Genomic DNA, 25,882 nt, shown 5'->3' on the forward strand with positions numbered 1-25,882 from the left:
GCAGCAGGACGTCTGGCGACCTCCTGCAGCCCATTACAAAGAAATAACAGCACAGTAATGAAGAAGAAGCCTATGATGTGGAAAAATACCACTCGAGTAAAGCATATGTTTGCATAGATTGGACTCGCGGACAGAAGAGCCTCATGCCGATTTCTTGCATCCTTTTAATCAGTGGGTTGCAAGAATTTGCCCGACCGCCAGGACTCCCCCGGGTGACACACGCACTGTCATTAAACAAAACGGATGACATGTGTCGAGAGCAGCTGTCTGAGGCCTAATTGTGACCTGGTGGAGTTGTTTGACGGAGCTCGGCAGAACAACACAATTGGAAAAGACAGCGAGCGAGCCTGGTTGTGGCAAAGGATGGTTATAAAAGGCCGTCCTATGATTTTTGGGATCGCTGTTTAAAAAAACCCAAAACCATGACTAGTTATTACAGTCAATAATGCTGTATTACGGCATAGCAATGTTTATGCAATGAGCTTTGCGGATCACTAAATTATATTGGAGGCTTTCAGTGTTTTCTCGATGGGATGACCTCACGTCATGAGGGGAGGCAAATGGGGCGTGAACATGAATCCAAGACAACGGAGCAACTTCCACCTCAGAGGCTTTCTGAGAATGTTTGGCATGACAGTCACTGGGTATTTTTTTTTTTTTTTGAGGTTGTGAATAAGTTGTTGACATGAGTAAACCCATTGTGACACCAGGAAAACTACCCAGGATGCTTCAAATAGCTGGAGGAGTCTATAGTGTTCTACAACACTGTGCGTCAATAAAGCGTTATAATAAGTGACGCACAGCATTTCGAAAATCGCTCAAAAGGATATTTCCGATTTTATTCCAAAAGACTTTTGTTACCGAAATAAAACGGCCGTAACGGGATGTGATGACGCAAGTAAAAAAGCAACTCGGGCAGCGCTGTACTCAATATTCTGAAAATGAAATAAAGACGCTTTGTGCTGTTTGCTTGCTCCACGCTTTTTTATGCTGCACCCTCTACGATGAGCAATGTGAACACGTTACAGAGGTGGCTTCACATCTTGTGTCAACCCAGCATAAGTCACTTAGCATTCCCTCCCTGGCCTCCATGGCAGTGAATAAGGTACAAGGTACTTTTATTGTCAATTCTTTAATATACATAACACATCCAGAGGGCTGAAATCACAGCATTCAAGGGCCCAGAGTGCTACAAACGTACATCCAGTTAACGCTCCATTGGCAACTTCGAAATCTTCTGCTTTGTCTTTCGGCTTGTCCCATAAGGGGTCGCCACAGCGTGTCTTCCTTGTCCATGCAAGTCTATCTCCTGTATCCTTCTCTGTAATACCAACTACCCTCATGTCTTCCCTCGCTACATCCATAAACCTCTTTAACGCCATCTTCATTTTCAAATGACAGTGATATCCAATGTAGTAATGTTTGAAGCTTTTACTTTGAAGATGGCCAAGAGATGACATGTCAGGGTACGACACTTTTAACAATCATTGGAGCAGCTGCCTTGACTTCACCTTTTCAGCTAGCCTGACCGCAATTGAAAAAGTCCAGGAATGATGAAAAGTCAGTATGTTGGTATTTCTTTCGGCTTGTCCCATTAGGGGCCACCACAGCGTGTCATCTCAGATGAACGCTCACATTTGTGTGGCACAGTTTTTACACCGGATGCCCTTCCGCAACCCTCCGCAATTACCTGGTGAGAGAGCTGAAGCCTATCCCAGCTAACTTCGGACGAAGGCAGACAACACCCCAAACTGGTCGACAGCCAGTCGCAGGGAAGATATTGACACCATCACTGAGTGGGAATCGATCCCACGCTGCCTGCAAAAAAGGCAGGCGTGTGTCCCACTACACCATCAGTGACTTCTTACAACCGTATATTATTATGCTTTATGCATGAACTATATTTTCTTCAATTAAGTTACAATTTGTGATAGCATTCTGTAATAGTATATTTATTGGGTTATCCCCTGGTAGAATTTGGGGTACATTTATTGTTTCTTACTATCCTTCATTTAATTTTGTTTCATGTGTCACGGTGGCGGACTGGTTAATAAATCAGCTTCACAGATTCAAATTCGGTCTCACCTGTGTAGATTTTGCATGTTCTCCCTGTGCCTGGGTGAGTTTTTCTACACGTACAATACTGTGGTTTCCTTGATTGAAAGCTCCATTTGACCGGTAGGTGTTAATAGTTTAGTTTACATATGCCCTGCCATTGTATGGTAACCAGTTCAGGGTAAAACCAGATTCTTGCCTAAATATAGCTGGAACTGGCTCCTGGACGTCCAGGACCCTAATGAGGATAAGCATTACACAAAAGAGATGGCTCAATGGGTTTTACAAGCTAAATATGGAGAATGTATCACATTACAACAGCCCATGTGGCTGAGCAGACCTCTCGCAAAGCGCTCTAAAATGGACGCCTTAACAAAATGATGATGGGCTATGACGTCTCCATCCATATTGGGGCTCTGCAAAGAAAAGCACTCTTATGGGCCGTATTGGTGAGAGCGCAGCTGACATTTCTCAGGCTCTCACAAGGCTAAGATGAAGATAAGAGACAATGCTGATTCTGAAGAGCCAAGGTGAAAGGCCAGATGAGCACACTCAGGCTGTAATTGCAAAACTACCTGTACTTTAAGAAGAGCAAAAGTTAAAAAAAAAAAAAAAAAAAACGCCGTCTTTCTGTCTCCTTACGTGATAGTTTTAGAACAATTTCATTATCTTGGTGTACCTACAGCTCAGGGAAACCCCCCCCCCCCCCACACACACACACACACACACACCACAGGAAAGTACAGAAACACCCCACATTGAAAGCATCAGTCAGAAAAAGACCAACACCACCAATGGATGATCACGATCTACATTTCAGCTTTGATAAGGGGGGAACTTTTATCCAAGGGGAGACTGAGGGCGGCTCCAGCAAATTGGAGATGATGGACTACATGTACTGTAGCGTCCAGAGATAAGACACAGCAACAGGATAAGTAAAAGTCAGTGTTTACTGTTGTCAGTGAAAAGGAGACAGAGGGTACCAAGAAAACAGAGCACCGCAGAAAAGCAGAAACTCCAGAGCATAATGATACTACAACAATTATGTTTGATATTTCCAGCTGTACTATTAATAGAACTTGGTCGCACCTGCTTTTGTGACTAGTAAAGGCTCAATAGCGAGCCTGAAAACTACAGAAAAATTCTAAGATCGTACTGTACTGAAAGGTTTATGTTCTACTTTACACGTATGACATTTCGTACAATTTTAAATGGCCGGCTTTTACAAGGAATGTGAGAGTCCCTGTTTCAGGGTCCCTATTTAAGGTCTTTGGTTTAGGATGCCCATTTTTGGGTCCCTGTGTTTGTGTCCCATTATAAAGTTCCTGTTTAGAGTTCCCGTTTTAATAAAAATTTAACTACAGTGGTAGGTTGTTTAGCGTCCCTGCTTTAGGGTCTGCACTGCTGATTTAAAGAGAACAGCAACATTATGCGGACAAAATTAAAAAATGCCAGCTTTTCAATCACTGACAAAGAGTTTTTGGGAATGCTGAGCCACGTTTTTTTGTGTTACAAAAAGCTCACTGAGATATACCAGAACATGCTCAGGGAAAATGTGTTTCTATGTATAGATTTTTCTATGCAAACTGGCTCTTTTAGACAGGAGCACACCTATTCCCAAGTGCACAAACACACTAATGATGGTGTGCCACGAGGATGCCGCTGAATTGCATCAACTCCGCGCCACCGTCTTTTGTTTATACTTTTTTTTTTTCCCGAGTTCAGCTTGTTGTCACGTCCTTGGCGTCCTTGACTAAAAGTTGCAGGCAGCGAGGAGCTAGCTGATGAGGCCTTTAATGAGTTCGGAGGGGAGATGAGAATTGATCACCTCTCTCGACGCCGTCTAGCATGAAGGGCTTGTGGTCATTAAAAACAACAAAACATCACTCTTTTGAAAGCACAGAACAAGGTAGTTGGAATCCATGTAATAATCAATGACAATATTCTCAAATCTAATCCAGATGGACAAATTATCTTATTAAATGCCAAGTGTGATGATATTAGAAACCCCAATTTAGACTCTCCATTTTTAGATCCGCACTTTAGGATCGCTCTCTTTGGCTACTCATCTTAAGGCCAGTCTGTTTTGTCATCTCTACATTAGAGTTCCGATTTTAGGGTCTCTGGAGGAAATAAACCCTTCCATGACCAAATTCTTTCCAATGAACACTAAACTAAGCTAACCACAACCTCGACTTTCATTACAGTGGATGAGACTTCTACATTTGTTTTAGGGTTCCTGTTTAGGATGTACTAAAATTTTAGCGTCCCTTTTTGGGAGTATATTTTCTGTATAGTTTCTGATTTGTTATTTCAGAATTAGTTTTCCCAACTCTAAAATAGAGTAAGTTAACCACTGATGACTGTAAAGACATAATGACTGTGAGTACAACTTTTAAGGTTTTTTTATGGGTCCCTGTTTTCGGGTTTCCATTTCAAGGTGTGTGTTTTAGGGTCCTGTTGTGGAGGCCGCGTATTAAGTCCAGTGGTGCCTTGAAATAAGACCACACTCGCAAATTCACTTGTATCAGATATTTTTTTTTTTATCATTGAGATGAAATGAAATATTTACAATAATTTCTTACAATTAAATACAATTGAAAATAATTTATCACATTTTGTGACACTGCATCAATTCAATAGCCATTGGGCTCCTCCCTCTGTCGTGTCAGCCTTGGCCACCTGGGGGCAGTATGAGACTATGTTCACACTGGCATCATGCCCAGTTCAGTTTTTTTTTTTTCTTTTTCCCAATCCGAGTTTTCAAGTAGTCGTTCACATTACAAAATAAGTGGGATTTGTACTGTGGACAGAATGGGTCCTGTCACGCATGCCCACAAAGTGAGGCGCCGTGTTTACGGAAGTAAAAACTTCCCCTCGCCTAGGTCTCCTCATAACGCATTTGGAGCAATTTCAAGATTTTGTGAAACGGCAGCCAACATTTTCTTATCTTTATCAGTTGTAAAGGATCTTTTCGCCGCTGACTATGTTCCTATGACTACAAGTTTTTCTTTTGTCTGTTTTGTCAAACAATTGTCACGTTTGTCGGCTTTTGAGGACGTATAGGTCACCGTGAGCTTCCAAATTACACTTGCATTAGACATATATTTACATCATAAATGAAAGCAGGTCGGCTATGAGAAAAATCTGAATTGCATTCCTCACATTTTCATGAAATGAAAAATCTGAGACGTTACATTGAGCAAAAAAACATAAAAATCGTGGTTGACTTGCACTCTGAACATACTCCAAGGTAGAAAAGCCTCGACGCGTTGTGACGTGGCAGCGGTCCCGGTACTTAGGGCAGGGGATCTTGTTACAAAAAGAAGAAAAAAAAAAACCTTCCATGATTTTGTTGTCATTTTTATTGTTTTTAATCCCATTTTAAATGTGTTATCTCTTTGTATTCAAATCCTTTTTATCACATAAAGCACAGTGAGTTAGCTTGTGTATAAAATAAGCTATACAAATAAATTTGATTTGCTTTGCTTGCTTACTTATTGTAGCTCGCTCGGTCTTAGCACTTGTAGCGACCGGCAGGCCCTGCAGCAATTCATTGCACCACGCACAAAGCATCGCAGCTTCAGTTCTCAAACATAATCAAATGTGGCATGTCTGTTTTATAAAAAACCACCAACAACCACCCGTAGCTATGCTTTTCACCAGCGCAACACCTGTACCAAGGACACTATAGCGGTTGCTAATTAATAATTTGTGCGTCCATCCTCAAAGATTAATTTAATTTATTTCTAAAAACTATAATAATTTTCTTTTTAAAGGAAAATGCATGTACCCAGTGATGGATGAAGCAGAAGAAAATAACAGAGGGACCTTTACATATATTTAGGAACATTCAAACAACTAAAAATGTAATAAAAGGCAACTAGTGTTGCCAAAGGAGTAACTAGCATTACAAAGCAAAGGCCACAGATAATAGAGGAAATGGAGACACTCCTGGAGAATTACGCAGTCAAATCATGGAGGGTGACTTTAGCATAAGACTTCCTCCTTCCCTTTCAAGACCCTCAGACGCCATCACACTGCGACATAAAAGGTAAATGATAGACATTTAAGCTGCTTTTTTATTAAATACAGGGTGTACATGTTTTTACATAAATGGGAATTAAATTGGGAATTTATCATTTTGAGGTTGGGAATGGATTAAACTGATTGACATGATTTCCTATGGAAAAAAATGTTTTGGAAGTTAAACAAATCAGACTTTGAACACTTCAAAAGAACGAAATATGTTAAAATGCAGACGTTACACTGCAGATCAAAAACACAAAAGGGATTCGACTCCGGTAGTTGGAGCTGCTCTAGTACAACAACAGATAGTCAATTAACAGAAAATACTCTTGAGACATAAAGACATTGTGAGAACAGTGACGGCGTAATAAAGGTTGCTGGTAATATGACAATCATGGTACACTTTTTTGTGACAATTGTGCAAAAGGATGCTGAGTCCTCCACCACTTATTCATGTGATATCTTAACAATTCCCATGGTGCTCCCATCTGTCTTTTCTTATCCCCCATCTTTCATTATTGCAATACTTTTCTAAAAGTTGTGTTTATTCGCTGACATGGAGGCGATGATTACCTTACTTTGCACTGACAACAGAGCCAAGGTGCACGTTTGCCTCCGTGGCTCAGTTTAAATGTAGCTTGTAGGTAGCCATGATGCACACAATCTGCTTGGGCTAGTTAGCTGCTAGCATGATGATGAAAATGTCACATGGTTCCCATAATTCATTGCGACACGCCGATTTTGATTAATACAGTAAATTAAAAAAAAGCTCTTCGTTATTGAGGTTCGTTTATGTCATTAGCATTTTGTTGAATGTATGTGTTGCTGAACAACTATTCTTATTTCACATTTATGGTTGATTTCTGACACTATGGGACTATGTCAATATCAAACCATCAGGATAGGATGTGTGCAATAAAGTGACTGCCTGTCAATTCAACTGAATTGTCAGCAAAGCTCTACAGGGCATTTCTTATTAATAGTAAAGAATTCTATACACCAATATGCACACAGACTGGCAGTCAGTGATCAACATGACATGATGTGCTCTAGACATTATAGTTCTACTTTAATTCAAATTTTTATGGCTGAATTGTAAGGCCCTGGACTTCCACAGCATTTTTCAACATGGAAGCTGGCCTAAAGTGAGTAATTTGGGTTTCCCCTCCTTTTCCAATCAGTAAAAACAAACCGATTAAATAAAACTTCATTCTTATAATGGCATTCCACTAATCAGCCAACTGGTGATATAATTAGGGTTCATCAGTCAAGTAATTAAAACATCGATATACCCAAGCAAGGAGACCTCTAGTCACTTGTGCAATTTTTTTTTCAGTTTTGGACTGTGGTGTCAGTACAGCCCTCCAAAAACAAGAAGCATAAACTGTACAAAGGAATTATGTGGGGTAAGCAGACTCTGTTAGATGTGCAAGACAGCAGATTTAAGAAAGAGAAAGATTTAAGACAGAGAAAGGGAGAACACTGATCCAGCAGACAGTGAAGCTACTTTGGCTAGGTTGCCGGCAGGATAAATAGCCAGCAGGCTTGATGGAAAAGCAACAGTAAGGTACTTTGGTGGGGATTAAAGGACCAATGACAAGCGCAAAACAGAACCAACCGGGATTCTACTTGTGGCCAAGTTACTGAGAGGGATCAACGTTAAAGTAAGCGATTTTAAACTAAAAATAAAAACTTTTCTTTACGGAGAGGCGGTTAAAACGGCCTCAGTCCTACGTCAAAATGTGCTGGTGGATTTAGTTTCAGATTCAATGAGTAGTTTTCAAAATAATCAAATTGAAATTTTCATTTATTGGACTATTTATTGGAAAAATGCAAGGAAGGAACCATTGAATTCTGATTTGTTATTCACTTGTTTACATCCTCAAAAATAGCAAGTGGTGATCTCCACCACAAGTCCAACCATCAGATGTTTTCATTATAAACATTGCAACTTCTAGCTTGGTACCATTTGATCATCTTATAAACTAATAACTGATACCAGGGGCAAAATCTTAACTCATTGTCAATTGGCCACAGTAGTGTCTCTATTCAAGTTCCGATCTTGTTATACACAAGCATACCAGTTGTTAACATGTTAGCATTAATTTAGCCTTCCACATTACAAATGGTGCCAGGGATAATGTATAACCATAGTGTTATCTCTTCTCTCACTGTGTTAAAAAAAAAACCCATGCAGCACCTGCTTATCAAATAGTGAAAATCAAAGTGAACATACAATTAATATTACCATGCATTCTGCTGTCTACCGACAGGCTGCTGTTGTATTTTTTGTTTGTTGTGTGCTACCATTGTCCACTTTTTCCCAAAATCAATATAAACACAGAATCAGTTCAAGTAAGCGTCGCACTTCACAATCTATACAACACTTGTGTCAAACCCTCAGCACCTGATGAGAAAACCTTTAAAGCCAATCTCTGTGTGCTTCTCAAGCGCGCGAGGCTGTCAGCACTCATTTCACATGGCGCGTACTACTCGCCATGCACCGCACACTACCCACAGTCGGGTCTGTTAAAGCTAATGTGTGAGTGAGCATAGTACCAACGTGTAATCTGTTTAATCAGCTTGAACAGCTGCACTGGTTGAAGCAAAATGATATTTCGGAGAAGGAGGGGGTGCTGTTTGCCTCACATAATATAACACAGAAGTTTAGGACTGATAAAACCGAGCAGCAAAGGAAGGTGAGTTTTATGAGTTTGTCATGCTTGCTGATCTTCAGGCATATGGGAAATATACTTTGGATGGCAATAACAGTTGTTTTCGGAGTGCCAGAGTAAGGTGGGAGGGCGGAGGGAAACAAGGCACAGATGCTGCACAACAAAAAAAGCAGTGTTAATAAGATACATCCAAATCTTGGTTTTGCCTCAACACCTCACCCCAATAGTGCGACAAAAAATGTCACCATGAATACCCTACAGGAAATGGATGTTCGCACGATGTAGCTAACGGTGGCATATGAATTAAATCGGTCCACACATTTCTGTCCAGGCTTCAAAATACAATACAGCTTAAGTAAGAGGATTCAGAGTAGGAGTGGTGTATTGAAAGCAATTTTAAGCGTCTCTGTTCTAGCTGCTTGGTACAAATCAACAATAACGACAATATTAAACGATCCGCGTGTGTCGAGTGTTCACACACAGTTGTCGTATTTTTGTCTGTGAACATGGACCGAAGCATTCCATGCACCCGGATAACACTCATCCTCACACAAGCGCGTCCTGAACCTCGCCAGCACTGGACTTCTCAGGTTTCTTCTGAGACTGTGTGTGTGTTGTGTTTCGTGTGTGAATTCCTGAGAGGCCAGGACATGACAAAGTGCTCTGAGAAGCATTCTGCCTGCCTGTCTGTCTCCATGTTCACTTTATGCTGACACAACAGGTCCCTGCACTGTGGTGAGCGCGAGTGTTGTCTTCTTAGAGCAATTACCATTTGTGTGAGATGTATCTCAAAAGGTTAGGATAGTGAAATAGTGTTTAGCGCTTCTGCTTCAATCCAGCTTCCTCCCACATTCCAAAAGGAAAGACCATCAAGTAGGTTTGTCTGAAGGCTCTGAGTCTAAACTGTCAATTTGTGTGAATGTGGGTATGAATAGTTCTTTGTGTATATGTGCCCTGAGACTGCCTGGTGACCAGTTTAGGGTGTCCCTTGCCTCAAGTCAGCTGGGATAGACTCTAGTTCCCTGCAGTGTACTGTTAAAAAACACGAAAGCAACTGTTGCTACAGTACCCCATAACTACATTTAGATGTATGGTGTCCCTGGACCAAATACATAATGGTCTCCCAAAGGTACCTAGCTCCAGTGGTTAACACTCAAGTGCCAAACCTGGGCACAGGGACTAGCTTGCCAATTCTGCACTAAACCAAATGATGCTTCAACTTTCCTGCTCCAATCTGTCCTTCACTTTTAACAACAGAGATATAGCAAGCATTTTTGTTACCAAACAACCTTTACAAATACAGTAAACTGAATAGTAGCTCCGCAACTATTTTTCATTCTACTTCAGAACTAGCGGCACGGTGCATCAACTGGAAAGCCTTGGCCTCACAGTTCGGAGATCACGGGTTCAAACCCGGACCCGCCTGTGTGGAGTTTGCATGTTCTCTCCGTGCCTGTGTGGGTTTCCTCCAGGCACTCCGGTTTCCTCCCACATCCCAAAAACATGCAACATTAATTGGACACTCTAAATTGCCCCTGGGTGTGATTGTGAGTGTCGGCTGTTTGTCCCGATGTGCCCTGGGATTGGCTGGCAACCAGTTCAGGGTTTACCCCACTTCCTGCCCATTAACACCTGGGATAGGCTCCAGCACTAACCCCGACCCTTGTGAGGATAATCAGCTAAGAAAATAGATGGATGGATACTTCAGAACTATGCATCCATTAAATTATTGTATGTATAACAACATGATGAGCTGATTTGACATTGATATGGTTTCACAGTGATATGGTTTCACAGTCATAAGGCCTCTCTTGCGAAACCAAAACTACAATGTGGTCCTCGCCCAAAATTAATCTGGGCTAACAAAACAACTTATAATGCCAGCCATGCCCAATTATCATTGTAGATCAGGGGTGGGGACCCTTTTCCCTATAAGGGGCCATTTAAAATTTGTATAAAGTCTTCCAAGAACGATAGTAAATCGGGGAAAAAAATATGACCCAATGCCGAACAGTAGTTTTGGTTCTAAGATGTATGGCAATATTCCATTCTCATCCGGAGATGCCATGATATCACTTGATGCACCATCATTTCTGTGCCACTGATAATGATGATAATATTGGTGTATGTACAGTATCCCGTCAGAGTACTTCGGAATTATCCCACATTAGAAAACCATGCGTGTAAAGATAATTATAGATCCTACATTATCTATCGGTGTGATTGTAAGCGTCAATGACTTTTTGTCTATATGTGCCCCTTGACTAACTGGCAACCAGTCCAGGGAGTAAATGTCAGCTGGGATAGGCTCCAGCTCATCTGGATGGGCAAGTAATGGTTGGATAGATGTACATAAAAAAATAAACCCTTGCTTTTTTATTGGATGTTTTCACCTAAAAAGAACATGTAAGTCATGATATAGTATATAGTATAGTATACACATTAAAATTGCATTATGTCAATAATATACATGCTGAAAAGATCGCTCAACGCACCACCTTTACGTAAAAGTAATGGTCGTACAAAGTGAAAGTAAGTCAAGTTCTTTTTTTTTTTTTTTTTTTTTTTTTTTTTTCAGGAATACTGGTCCCGTGAGTTGTGTAAATGGACCGCGTTCACGCAGCACTCCCTGCCGCGCAGGTTAGTCGGAAGTGTGACGAGTTCCACTGGTTGTCACGAAGTGGGTCAACCCCCAAAGTTGACAAAAATTCCAATTTGAATAGAACTCTAAACACAAACGTGGTTACGCAGCATGTACGTATGCGTATTAGACCGTATTAGTTGGTTGAATTTAAACACAAAAAAAGTTCACCCACCTTCTCCTTATTGTCCTGTTCCGTTGAGGGCGAAGTGGGAGATTTTACGCTCCCCACGGCGACGGCTTGAGCGACCGTCACACCAGCGCCTCCACCACCGGCACTCGGCGCCGGGTTGCTCTTCTCCACCGTCTCCACCTTGATGAGTCGGTGCTTCGGAGACACGTACTTGAGGTCCGGCGAGCCCGCGGCGAACGAGATATTTCCACCGGGAGTGTACGGGTCCTCGAAGTCCAGGTCCTTTTGGAGTTTGTAGGCGGCAAGGATGTCCGGCTGAGCGGGGCTGAGCGTGAAAGTGGTCCCCGGTTGGCAGCCGGGCGCGCCGGACACACCGGTGAGGCAGTGTCGGTAGTCCGGCTTCGGGGGCGCCGGAGGGGGTGCTTTGGTAGTTTTGAAACCGAGGTGCTCCTTGAACCACTTGGCCATGCTGCCTGAGCATCGCTTACGACTAAAAAATGACGGGACCTTTTTTTGTTGTTTTTTTTTTCTAAGTTCCAGGAGTCCGAAGGTGGCGGTGTGAAGTCCTCAGGTCAGCCGGGAACCACAGCCGGCCGGGGAGGGGGGCGGAGTGGGGGGGGGGGGCTTCGCCGGAGGCACTTTTCCTCTGTGGAAGTCACACACACACACACACCGACACAACAAACACACTTCGGTCACATTCGCTCGCTACTGTCGCGTGACGCGTGTGAAGGCTGTTGGGTGCATGTGTGAGTGCAACGCGCGTCACATTTCCACGCTACGCAACACGGGACAGACTACAAGGACACGCCCCCTGCTTTCTTCCTCCCCTCGTTTCCTCCACACAGAAACCTGACCTCCTTCACCTGACAACGTTTACTGCCTCCTACTGGACACTCCAGTCAAGGCATACGCGCGCCTTGCCGGAGCAATCCACTTTGTCGGCTGCCGCCAGACGTCATCTAAGACTGGCGCTCGCATTCCACGCTGCGAGGAAATAGCACATGTGCCGCTTGGGAGAATGTCGGGGAATGAGAGAAAAGAAAAAACATGGCATGACGACATAAATACATCTGTACTTTAGCGTGAAAAATGCATGGGTGGCACCCTGTCAGGACAGCCACACGGACAAGTGGAAAATGGAAGGACATGAAGAAAAGTATCAGAGATTACCTGGGAAATACTGTTGGTCAAGATTACAATTTACCCTGGTGAAAATGTTATAGTAGTGTCACTATTTCCATTTCTTCCTCAAAGTTTTAACTAATTAAATTTGATTACATTTTTTATTACGTTTGTCAGTTTTGAATGTGTCAAAAGGACCCTTAGATGTCTCCCCAAAAAAGGGGGATTAAAATCATATTTTGTTAGTTTGGAATTAACCACATATTTGCTCTGTATATACATTTTGATGTGACAAAACATGACGAATTGTAAATACTCTTCCCATACCTGGTATAATAATATATAACTGTACATTTTCCCTTTGTTTGATGGTAAAATAAATCAAATTCATCCAGAAAACCTTTACTGTGTATTTGAAGAACTATTTTTCAATCATTTTACAAAACAACCTCAGATTTCCTGAAACTATTTTTCCTTCAATTTGTCATCTGCAATGTGTGCATAGTAACTAGTCACAGTAATTGTATTTCAAGGCACGCAAGCTTTAAATCACAGGCATACGGAATTGAAAAATACACTTGAAAATTAATCAATTTATTAAAACGTGGGAATTATCACCATTCTATTTTTAAAGGAACACAACAATTCTCAAAATGATTCTCAGCCCCCTCCATCACAATATCTTTTGTATTTTATCACTTTGAAATTCATCCTGCTGGGCCAAATTGTACTCCGTAGCGACCCAGTTTTGACCCACATGCCGTATGTTTGACACCTGCAAATTTACAAATTATAATTGCATACATTTTGTTTTTCAAATGATGTACAGTAATCTCATCCATATAATTAGTTACTCCGTAGATAGGTGCACAGAGCAAGTATTTCCTATGCTTGCATGCAGTATATTTGTATAGAGCCCTTTCATCCAGTCTTCCGTGCGCATGGAGCAACTTAAAGAGGATGTGACTCCTTTGAGACGGCGGATTATGGCATTTGCATTTTGATGGCTGACAGCTCAGCCAGCAGAAAGTGAGGAATGCAATAAAAGAGTGATTGGACTCAAAATGCTAGCAGATCCTTTCATCGCAACATTGAGATGCAGCCGTTATCGTACGCCACTATTATTTTTTTCATAGCGCACCTGTCGCCGCCTGTCTATACTTTTATAGTGCTCATGTCACACATTGGGTGCAGTCCTTTCTCTTAAGAGAGCACGTAAACAGTGTATTAAACAAAAGGGAGCATCTGAATAATTTTATGTCAAGCTTTTTTTTTTCATTCATTCCATTATACTGTATACAGTAAATTTCCCGCCTTTGACGTCAACCTGCTAATCCGCAAAATATAGTGAGGACAGCCAAAAAAGACGTCTCTAGAGTTGTTCCTGTGCCAAGGTTAAATTGTGATTTGAAAATGTTATTAAAAAAGAAGTATTGTTTCATAAAATCACTGCAGTCGTGACTCCTGTTAATAATGCACATTGTTGTCAGCATCTATTTCTTTTAATCTACCGATGAAGCAAAATAAAAATTAAAAAAAAAAACACTTTTGGTCCACTGCTTCACTTACTCATTTATGTGAAATATTTATTTCTATTTTGAAGAAATGTCCCTGTAATAAACAGTATAGAACACGACAGAATTTTCAAGATAAACTACCGTACATCCATTAATGATTTTGTAACAAAACACATGCATGCATCATGTTTCTCCACCATGAACTGTAAGCTAGGTTGGGTGAAGATGGGACATTTTCACGCTGTCAGCCGAAAGTACGATCATGACATCCATCCATGCATTTTCTGAGCCGTTTATCCTCACGAGAGTTGCGGGAGTGCTGGAGCCAATCCTAGCTGTTACCGAGCAGGAGGCGGGGTACACCCTGAACTGGTTGCCAGCCAACCGCAGGTTCACATGGAGACAGACAACAGCCGTACTCACGATCACACCTAGGGGCAATTTAGAGTGTCCAATTAATGTTGCATGTTTTGGGTTGTGGGAGGAAACCGGAGTACCTGGAGAAAATTCACGCAGGCACAGGGAGAACATCCAAACTCCACACAGGCGGGTCTGGAATTGAACCTGGGGCCTCAGAACTGTGAGGCCACCGCTTTACCAGCTGATCCACCGTGCTGCCCCATATATATATATATATATATATTGTATATATTGAACAACTGAGAACACAAATATATACAGTAAGATGAGTAAACGAACAGGTCATTTAAACAGACTCATTGATCCATCTTGTGATTGGATTGGTGATCAGTTATCTTTTTTTCTTTTTTTTTTAAACTCGCTGATCGGTCCCAAAAATTCCGATCGTGTAAAGCCCAGTCGTTATACAGTTTCAAATCCCACATTCTTCCTTCTTTGGTCTGTGTGTGTGTGTGTGTGTGTGTGTGTGTGTGTGTGTGTGTGTAGAAGATAGCCTAAAATCCCCAAAGCTCAGACAGCCTGTCAGCTTAGGTTTGCTATATGGGTGCATTTTTAATGCTTTCGTCAGTTGCCACACAGCTCAAATAAATAAATCAAATGAATAAAATAAGACTTGCTGTCTTGTGAGACATGCAACGACTTGATTTCTTCCTCTAAGTCATCCTCCTTTGGGACTTTTTGTCTGGCTGTGCTAGAAATGATGCGACAGCAGGACCAGACTGTGTCATAGCGAGGATAGAAGAAATTATTTATCAGAACCTATATTCCATATTTTGGGGGCATTTGTTTGGGTGGAATGTTTTTTTTTTCCTCACACAGGAAATAATGAAAATAAAATTCCATGGTTAAACTGGCGCTATCATCGGAATATTCATGCTACATTATCCATTTTAATCATCACCAAGTACATTTTATGCTCAAAGTCAGCCAATTATTTCTGCACTTTATATTTGTCTTTATGGAAAGCAGTCCTTTTTGAACGCATTCCCACTCGTCAAAACTTCCCCTCATTAACCTGCTTGACCCGCGCGACCTCCACAGTTCCCAGCCTTGGACTGGATGTGTGAAAAAGAATATGGATCGACAGCTCTTTGAAGCCTTCACTTTGATGGTCACTCTATTCCTTTGACGTCGAGCCAGCCTATCTCACATATTAAAGAGTATCAGTGAATGCATTATACAACATGTTAAAGGGACATTAGAGGACACCCATTTCCTGCCCAAAATGATAAAAAAAATGGCAAAAGAAGCAATCCGTTCTGTGGGGCGTGGTTCTTTCTAGCCATCATAAAACATTTTTATACTGTGCAGGCATAGCGCAGGAGAGCTCAGGTCCACGAACTTCAAAGGATTGTTTTTTTTTACTCATCCAAAAGAAGCAGCCTTGGCAAGAGGTATTTTAAGAGGTGTGAGAACAGATGAAGGACAACAAATATATATATAAAAAAAAAAAACAACAAGTAATAAAGGTACTGTTATTTGCTGGATACCAGTCCAGGGTCTCGATTAAAGTCAACTGGGATAGACTCCAGGTCTCCTTGCACCGTAATGAGGATAAATACTCTACTCTACTCTACTCTACTCTACTCTACTCTACTCTACTACTCTACTCTACTCTACGAAGACTTTATCTACACCATCGCAATGCCAAAAGCACTTTATATACAGGCTCACATTTACCCACGCTCAGACTCAATGATCCGCTTTACCAGTTTAGCCGCAGCTCAGAAGAAATTTAGAACTATGGTGATCCTAAAGTATTTTTAAAAAAAAGCTAAAATTCAGATGACATACTAGACCAGGGGTGTCAAACTCATTTTTGTCGCGGGCCACACTGTAGTTCCAGTTTCCCTCAGAGTGCCATTATGACTGTCAAACCATAAAAATCGTTTATCGCCTCATCATAGTGAAACGTGAAATTTATTATTTAATTAGTTTTGGAATGAGAAATCAAGGGTAGTGGGTTTTTCAACTATTGTTGATGTTTGATAACGTAAAAATGCCTGCAGTACCTCAACATTATGATTAATGATATAACAATTTGAAATTTTGGGACAGATTTTAACAAGAATCATGGAAGTGGACATACATGATTTGCCTTCGCGGGCCACATAAACTCATGTGGCGGGCCGGATCTGGCCCCCGGGCCTTGAGTTTAACACCCGTGTATTAGACTCTGCCTGGGCACTCTCAACTGTAATTACCCATAGTGACATTGTAGTTCTCTTTCCATTGTTCACTATAGGAAGAATGGCATTCTGTGTGCCATGGATGTTTGGAGGGAGGAGAGAAATTTTGACGGTAGAAAAATAAATATCAGTAGTTTTTCGAAAGTTTTTAAAAATGTTTAGAAATTAATTTCAGAGAGCAACTTCCCCACATGTGACAACATGCCCCCCCCCCCCCCATTTTACAACCATTTAAGGATCCCTGATCGTAATGGCTGAAGAGCCCCCAAGAGGTTACATTTACTTCAATAAGTTGGCCGCGACTGCTTGGCCGGGCTGGCATTACAAATGAAAATCTGTTCTCGACCTGGATAAATAAAGGTAAATAAAAACCAGAATTGATGTTTTTGAGCAACATTTTCTTTCCTGGTTGGACTGACATTTGCACCGTGTGTTTAGGAGTTTTGGAAGAATAAGAACCTTGAATTACAATGACCATAAAGTTCAAAAAGACCCAATCATCCATTTTCCCAGGCGCTATCAACCCACAGGACACGACTGGTTCTCCCGATGGCTTGCTTCTACTGTCCATATCTGTGACAAATGAGAATAATATTGGTATCACCAAGCTAGGCAGATAGGTGGTCAAGGAGATTACTTGCGTCACGGAGGCATGGTCTTTAACGCTTGGCCATGGCCTGATAAAGTGAGTGTCAGACTGTTGGCTCAGTGCAGATCTAGGAACAGATCCAATCTCAGGTGTCTGATGCTGTTTGCCGTCCAAGTGCGACAGTCGCTTACTCTCGCTCGGTTTTCTGGCTACAAGCGTCTCAGTGACCCAATAATGTCTGTCTGTGTCACAGTGGACTGCGCTGGACCAGACAGGTGGATTACAGATTTTTTTGGTTGTATAAAAAAACAATAAAAAAACAAGGCATGACAGGCAGGAAGGAAGAATGGCAAGAAGTAGGTTTTCATCACTGAAAAATCTGAATTTACTGGCTTTTAACTTGGATTGGTTTTGTGTTTCAGTATCCCACTTTGCTTTTGTGATTGAGTGGAGCGCTGCTGTGTTATTGTGGTTAAATTTCATAGTGAACTGTAAAAGCTCTTTGGGTTTTTATTGGTGCTGCAGTATGTTAATCAGCAAGTTTAGAGGTTGAACACAACTGATTTGGTTACAATTACAAAACCGACTTTAGGCGAGAGGTGGGTTAAGCCACAAGCTATGAACTAGCGCAAAATTAATTATCCATTCCGAGGTTGAAATGGTGCCAGCAAAAAATACTTTTGAGTAACATTGAAAAATTATTAATCTTCATAAAAGTGTAAAACTAAGTGGACTGTTGATAAGAGTAGAACATAAAAACAGTAAAGTCTTACATTTTCTTTTTTTCCTGCTCTTGTACAGTGCAGATAATTTTTTGCTTGCTCTGCCTCTGTTTACATTTTTCTTGCTGATAAGTTTGTTTTTCTTATTATGAGCAGCGACTCTTGAATATTTTGAAACATACTTCTTGAAGACAGTCAGTTTTTGCCATATTCCAATATATTTTATACCCCCTTACCATTGCACGAGTAGCATGCTTATTTGCACAAGCCTGCTATTAGCAATAACATCAGCAACATGATGTCGGCCTTTTCCACTAAAGACAAATTGCTACAAAGGATGGTGGTCCTGGAAATGAAAATTCACTGCTTTAAAGTGTGTGAGGGCCTCTGCAAAGAGGACGGATGTTGACTGTGGGAATGGTAATGGATGGTAATGGATCAAGCAGTTCTCTCTGGAATTTACTTGTTTAGGCCGAAAGATGTGCCACATCATCCAAAAGGGAAGACAGAACACCAGCAGATTACCGAGAAATCTGACTGCCCTACCTTGTGTGTTTCCGCATCCCAGAGAGAGTGGCTCTGGATATTTCCCATACAGAAGGGCAAAAAAAAAAAAAAAAGAGGAAGCAAGTCAACAACATAACATCAACACCAGACTAAACAACATATTTGAGTCACTTCGCAAGACCCTGGCAAAGAATACCAATCTTTTCCCCCACTGAAAGGTATGCAATTAAATAATTTTAAAAAGGACACACAAAGGGCCTTGGATGTTGTAAAGCAGCAATCAAAGGAAATTAAACGTAATTTCATTGTTCTAACAAAAATGCAATGTTTGGATGACCATGTTTTCATTAGAGTACCTCGCCCAATAGTATGATTAAGAGAAGAACATTTTAGTAGGCTTAGGAAATCAAATAAGTGTGTACAGTTTTATCTGTGAGCTTCAATGACAATTTCTGTATTTTTTGGAATTGCAGACATCTTTACAAGGGAGATGGCTTCTGTCTAAATTAATAGTGAAGTTACTGACTGCCAACATTTCTGTTTTTTTTTAAAACACATTTTCTAACGTACGCCAGGTTTTTGTGCATGAGGCCCCAGGAAAAGCTCATCCGTGCTTTTATCTGACGTAGGGTTGACTATTGTAATGCTCTTCTGACTGGACTCCCGTAAAAGAGCATTAAACTGCTGAATCTTGTTTTAAATCAGATATAAACGAAGCAAAGAAAAGATAAGTCGATTCTTATGATGAAGGTGATATAGATCACATAACATTTTTAAATCTCACACATTACTTTTCAACATTATTATCATAAATTTCCATGATTTTCCCAAAACTTGGAGAGCTTATCACATCGTATACAACTAACACCAAAGCATGATGGCAAAAATCTCCCTGCAACCTTTAACTAAAAGGTTGTTCCAGGATAATCCTTACCTAGAATCTTCCACAAATAAGACACGATGAAGTCTGGCTTTAAAATATAGACTCAACCATATCTTCTCCATGCATTTATTGGAAAAAATCTTCTCATTCTGGGAAGTCGACATGAACTCACTAAATGGAGGAAATGATGTCAGCTGTGGCAGAATTGAGGCCACGGTGTGACTCTGACACCCCATCCAAACCTGATTCAGCCGCTTATCACTTCTGTGGCACACATGCATGCACACACACAGGCAGGCAGTCAGTCACAGATGATGCATTTGCATGACAATTGTGTTTCTCATTTTTACAGCCTTTCACAAAAAGTAGTATAGAAATATCCCCCCGTGAATTGGTCTTGGCTCAAAATTCTTTGTAGTTTTCCCTTGCAGTTTATATCCACACAAATATCCACTTAAAAGTAACACAGCAAAAAACTAAAGAAAAATTGGCACAGAGAAATCAATAATAATCAATAATTTTGTGGAGTAATATGGTTCTTGTAAAGATGCCCAGCTTTTGCTTAACTGTTGGATCACTCATGAACAAAATTGCAACCATCAACATGTAGCTAGCTTTGTTAGCTTCGCTGTCTGACCTTGTAACATCATAATAACAAGCCAACAACTGCATTGAACTATTTTACAGATGATACAAGTACAATCCTTACTTTGGAGCAGATGAAGTGACCATGTTTCTTTTTGAGGGAAGTGACTATGCAGATTACTGCAGTTTAGCCCAGAAGTAGGATAATTTTGGAAACTGAAAAAAAAAAAAAAAATACCGACACTGTTGATGACTGATTAGCATACACTTAACAGTTCTGAGGTCCCAGGTTTAAATCTGGCCTTGGCTGTGCAGAGTTTACATGTTCTCCATGTGCTCCGTGTGAGTTTTGTCCAGGAACTCCAGTTTCCTCCCACATCCCCAAAACATGCACGCTAGATTAATTGAAGACTCAAAATTAGTGTGAATGTGCGTGCAAATGGTTGTTTAAATGGGCCATGAGAATGGCTGGCAACCAGTTCAGAGTGCCTCTTGCCCAAAGATACGTGGAATAGCCTCCAGCATGGCCGAGGCCCAAGTGTGGATAAGTGGTATAGAAAATGAATGGAATAAATAAATACATTTCTTGTCTGTGCCTCGGGCGCATTGATTAATCTGTATCGGTGACCCATGGTACGAGCAGTCATGGCCCAATGGTTAAAAACCCCTCCTGCCATCGTGGGTAACCTACGTTCAAAAACCTGACAGAACCGTCTGTCAACATCCCCCAGAGTCATGGGTGTGATGTCCTTGAGCAAGACACTGACACCACAAACTCCTCCCCAGGCGCTTCAGCTGCCCCTTGTTCCAGTGCATTGCACTAACAAGTCTGTTTTGGGTAAAATGCAGAGAGCAAATGTTGTGTGTATGCATACATGTTCATGACAATATAAGGTGATTCTTGTTTTTCTGGTAATTGTCTAGTCCGGATTTCAATGGGTGTGGTACTGCGAGAGATTCAGTGGACTATGTGTCCCACTGAACAGCTTCATCCAGAACCTGCATTTATATATTTTACAAAAAAAATGTGGGAATTTTTCAAAACTCTGCAGGTTTTTGAAAGATTCAAGTGACTAAGGGGATGGCCGCATAGATTAACTTAGAGCCCGCATTTCTACCAGTTAGTTTTTGGAAACCAAACAAAAACAATAATCTGAATACCTTTATGTTGATTATATTTGTCACTTGTGCACATTGTGCAATCAGTGCTGCTCAGTGATTGGCTAATCTGGAATTTGGGGGTGTGGCTCAGCAAGAGAGTTTACTGTCTATCTGGAGAGATACAAATACATTGCTTACCTTGCAGCAGAGCAAGGTCTGGGCCTGTCTGTTTTTTTGAGGGCATCAACTGACTATGCAAACAATCCATGCATACATTTTCTGAGTGCTGGAAGGCTATCCCACCTATCTCCGAGCAGGAGGAGGCGGGGTACACCCTGAACAGATTGCCAGCCAATCGCAGGTCACATCGAGACAAACAACCATTCACACTCACAATCACACCTTAGGGCAATTTAGATTCTCCAATTAATGCACATCTTTGGGATGTGGATTACTTTATTTTTCTGATAGATGATCACCACAGCAGTGTCGGTGTATAAATAACCTTTAATTACATAACAATTGTGCATGCTCGTGTAATTTAATTCTTGCCACTTTATCATCACTGCTGTTACACGAATGTGGAAAACACCTTTGCTTCCATTTTAGCATCCGTAACATCCTGGAGGGGGTGGGGTAAAGGGTTATCGAGCATTTCTGCACACAAAAAAAAGACATTGTTCCTCAATAGAAGTGAGATTAAACATCCAAGTGTTCTTTGAGCACTCCTTCCAACACCTTTTTTTCCCAGACAAATTAGACACAGCTCGGTGGCGCAGAACGGCTTTCACTCCCGGGAAATCATCAGCAGACAATGGGCTTGCCGTCTTTGTTTTATGTCTAGAAGAAAAGAAAAGAAAAAAAGAAGAGCATTGGGAGTTGTTGTTTTCCAAAAATATTGAGTCACTTTCCTAGATGGGTCCAACCCGAGAGAGAGCAAGAGCCGAGCAGAGTGCAGCTGTCCGGGGATGACGATGATATCTTGAAGATGACGGATGGCCGCCTGCGCCGTAACGTGGGAGACGTCATTGTCCGGGCTGATGGCTGACCTGCTGGGAGACCTTACCAAAGCTTCATTAAAAACACTGCAAGTCCCTAACCTGGGGCATGAAGTCTATGCAGATGATAGTTGCTGCTCTACTCAGCAGCAGCTCTCCAGTCAGGTTGGGCGTTCATCTGTAAAAGTTGATTTCCCACTTGGAATATGTCGAGATGATGCACAATAATTATAATATATCTCTTTTCGGCAATTGTGGATTTCACTATTTTATGGAATTGCCTGTAAAAGATATTGGGGGTGGGGGGGGAATTAGTTGAAACACAATGTGTTGAAAATGTGCTTTTAACTGTGTGTGAGTTTTTTTTTTTTAAATCTTAAACTATAAACACAATGTTATTGCTTGTAATTACTCATACATTATTATCTATTTATTATTGCATTTGTTTTATGTTCAAAAACAGTTAAGATGGCGTCTTGACTTTTGTAATGTGAGCAAGCTCTTAACTCACATAACAAATCCATCTTCCCATCAAACTATATTGAAACACAATTATTCTATTCTAGTAGGTAACAGCACAACTATAGTGTTGTATATGTGCCTTTAAGTGATGTGACCTCACAAGTCACATCTGGAGCTGGAGTTTGCATTATTTTTATTACATTTTTTAAGTTATACAGCAGGCGGTACGGTGGATCAGTTGGTAAATCGTTGGCCTCACAGTTCTGATGCCCCGGGTTCCATCCCGGAACCTCTCTGTGTGGAGTTTGCATGTTCTCCCCGTGCCTGCGTGGGTTTCCTCCGGGGACTCCGGTTTCCTCCTACGTCCCAATAGCATGCAAAATTAATTGGACACTCTAAAATTGCCCCTAGGTGTGATTGTGAGTGCGACTGTTGTTTGTCTCCATGTGCCCTGTGATTGGGTGGTAACCAGTTCAGGGTGTACCTCGCCTCCTGCCAGTTGACAGCTGGAATAGGCTCCAGCACTCTCCACGACCCTCGTGAGGATAACCGGCAAAGAAAACGGATGGAAGTTATACAGCCTTTCTGGATTACAGATTTTCACGTACAGTATCGCAGATGGGACTGGAACATAACCCACGTGATGAAGATCGTAATTGCATTCAGAACAGCCAATAAAAAAAAGAGATGGAGGAGGCTTAGGGGCGTCTTTTACAGTAGCTCGTTGCCGGTGTGAGATTTAAAAAGGTCTCATTTGCATAGGATTGGAGAGGGCAGCAAGCCAGCCGGAAAGGTGGCACTGGATGTTGTCATCCAGAAGGAGCTGATCCAAATAATAGTGAGAGGGCCAATGCAGCAACTGTACTGTTTGCGTTTGATTTATTCAGATTTCACTTTTAAATTCCTTGTTTTCTTTAGGAGTGACTGGGGGATGTTAGCGGTACTAGTGGTTCAGGGTGTGTGCCTCACACTTCTGAGGTTTGGGGTTTGAATCTCAGCTATGCTTTTACTGTATGTAGTTTGCGTGTTCTCTTTGTGCATGTCGGGGATTACTCCCAGGACTGCAGCTGCCCCCCCCCGTCCTCCCTTAGACTCTGAAAATATGCATGTTAGCGTCATTGACTTGCATTCCCCCTTTGTGCAACACTTAAAAGTTTTCTTATGTTCTCTTAAAGTCTCAAAATTGCCAAAAGTTGTAAATATAAGTATATACTGTATGCCCTAGGATTCAGTGGCAGCTGTAACATTTTGTAACATTTTTAAAACTATGTAACAACACGATCATAGTGTATGTTGCGGTCAAGGGGTAGATTCTGGTCTGGCCAGTCTATCTCCCTCTCGGGGGTGTTCAAATAAATTTGACCATAAATACTGCTATCTTTTCGTATATACAGTATACACCATGCCAGGTGATAAAACATCTCCACTGATTAAATCAAAGAACGCACATAAAACTCCCTCTGCAAAGACTTGGGATTTTCGTTTTCTCCAAGAAATAGTGACTTTGCCCACAACCATCTGCAGTGTATTAGATGTATTTTTATGTGCTTTGAAAGCTGGGGTGGCGCAAGGCACTAATGGCAATCTTATTTTCCTTTTGTCTCATAGTAGCAGTAACTCAAGGCCAGTTAGGTTGTCTCTTAACCGGTCGCTATGAAGGCCTAGCTTCTACTACTACAAAGGTATGGAAGGATGCAGTATTTTCCTTACAGGTTATTATATTGACTTCCATTGATTGACCCGCAGTTTTACAGTAATCCAGGACTGATCCGTACCATAACCTTCTAAGCCACTCTAAGATTTCGAGACACTGTATTTCTTCTGACTTCTTGTCTATCCCATAGGATATGGAGACACAGCACACACAGAAAACAATCTAATAAAAACAATGTAATAGTATTGGTATGACAGAAAGTGGTACTTCACATATTGGATACGGTGTCCTGCTGCCCAAATTTCAGGAGGTTGAAAATTTTAAAATAGCATTAAAACACATACTAGTGGCATAAACAATACGAGTTAAGGGAGTAGTAGTAGTTGCTATTGTGGTTGTTCTAATATTTTACACAAAATTCCACAAGAGAAACGTTGTAGCAGTAGTTTTAGTAGGAGCTTTAGTACAGCACAGCATTATTATTATTATTATTATTTGTAGTAGTAGTAGTAGTAGTAGTAGTAGTAGTAGTAGTAGTAGTGTTGAGACTTTGCCCAACATTCCACAAAAATGTTGTAGTAGTGCAATAATGATAACAGCAGCAGTAATACTGGGAGCAGATGTTGTTGTGGCAGTAGATTTAGTACTTCATAATTAGTAGCGCAGCTGATAATTTGCACAAAATTCCAGAAGAAAAAAAAAACATGCACATGCCACAGATGGGCTCAACTCTTCTTGCTTCTGACACCAATTTTAAAGATCCCATATTTTTCCAAATCAACTTTTTCAAGTGTTTGGGATCCAATATTCTGTTGATGGTGCCTCAGTGAAGATGTGAAATATAAATTAAAATCTCCCGCACATTCCCGAGTGCCAGATATTTTCCTGCCAAGAGGCCTAAAATCATCTTATCTACTTAATTAGCAAACATCTCGGACTAGTTCTCTGCTCTCGAGCCAACGCCGTCAACATAACAATTACTAACTAGTGCTCTCAAAAGTGGCTGTTCTCCATGGGGGGAACCAATCAGAGGAAAGAGGGCGGTCTTAAACAAATATGGACAAAGTGGATACACTGGGTCAAACAGAAGCAGCTGTGAGGGGGGCCTTTTCTGGACACTTTGTGTGACAAAACCAAGGTGTTTTTTTCAAATTACTTTTGTAGTAAGTCCATGGTAGAGAGTTACTCTATGGAAGTCTTGGTAGGCAAAACATGCAACCCTTTAAGGAAAATCTGATGACCCTCAATTTGAGTCAATTTGAATTTCAATTTGGAAACCCTATCTGCTGGCCACCTATGCTGCCAGTTCCAGTCCCAAGTTGTTGTCTTTTTTTAACTAGACATGCCGCAGGATAGCTGTTCTGATCTCTTTCTTATAAAAAAGGACCATATAATGTGTAAATGTACCAACACATCACTTTCACTTGAATAGAGTTCATACTAGGGACTGAAATAAGAAGTACTTAACACGTCCAATGTAATTCTTTTGAAATCTCACTATTAATTCAATTGGTGAGATCACAGGAAACGCTCTGTTCTTGAAGAGGATTGTCGTTTTCTCACATGAATTCAAGGCGTGTCCCATCTGAGTGAGCAT

General features: G+C 41.2%; 1 protein-coding gene and 1 long non-coding RNA gene across 5 annotated transcripts in view; both read right to left on the bottom strand.

Annotated features, from left to right (window-relative positions):
• The window catches only part of LOC133498127 (SH2 domain-containing adapter protein F-like), a 122,523-nt gene extending 109,544 nt beyond the window's left edge, over positions 1-12,979 (bottom strand). For all 4 annotated transcript variants that reach the window (XR_009794199.1, XM_061814594.1, XM_061814593.1 and 1 more), the window contains exon 1: positions 11,576-12,979. Coding sequence is in view for 3 of the 4 variants with exons in the window: in XM_061814594.1 (XP_061670578.1) it covers positions 11,576-12,001 (426 nt within the window). In the remaining variant the exon portion in view is untranslated. The remainder of the gene's footprint in view (positions 1-11,575) is intronic.
• Positions 12,980-21,697: 8,718 nt separating this feature from the next.
• Positions 21,698-22,412, bottom strand: LOC133498523 (uncharacterized). The gene is made up of 3 exons (XR_009794337.1): positions 22,098-22,412; positions 21,910-22,011; positions 21,698-21,828 (listed from the first exon to the last, which is right to left on the bottom strand). It is a non-coding gene; the product is annotated as an uncharacterized LOC133498523 (long non-coding RNA).
• Between the last annotated feature and the right edge of the window lie 3,470 nt (positions 22,413-25,882).

The sequence above is a fragment of the Syngnathoides biaculeatus genome, chromosome 3, assembly GCF_019802595.1.
Source record: "Syngnathoides biaculeatus isolate LvHL_M chromosome 3, ASM1980259v1, whole genome shotgun sequence".
Lineage (NCBI taxonomy): Eukaryota > Metazoa > Chordata > Actinopteri > Syngnathiformes > Syngnathidae > Syngnathoides > Syngnathoides biaculeatus.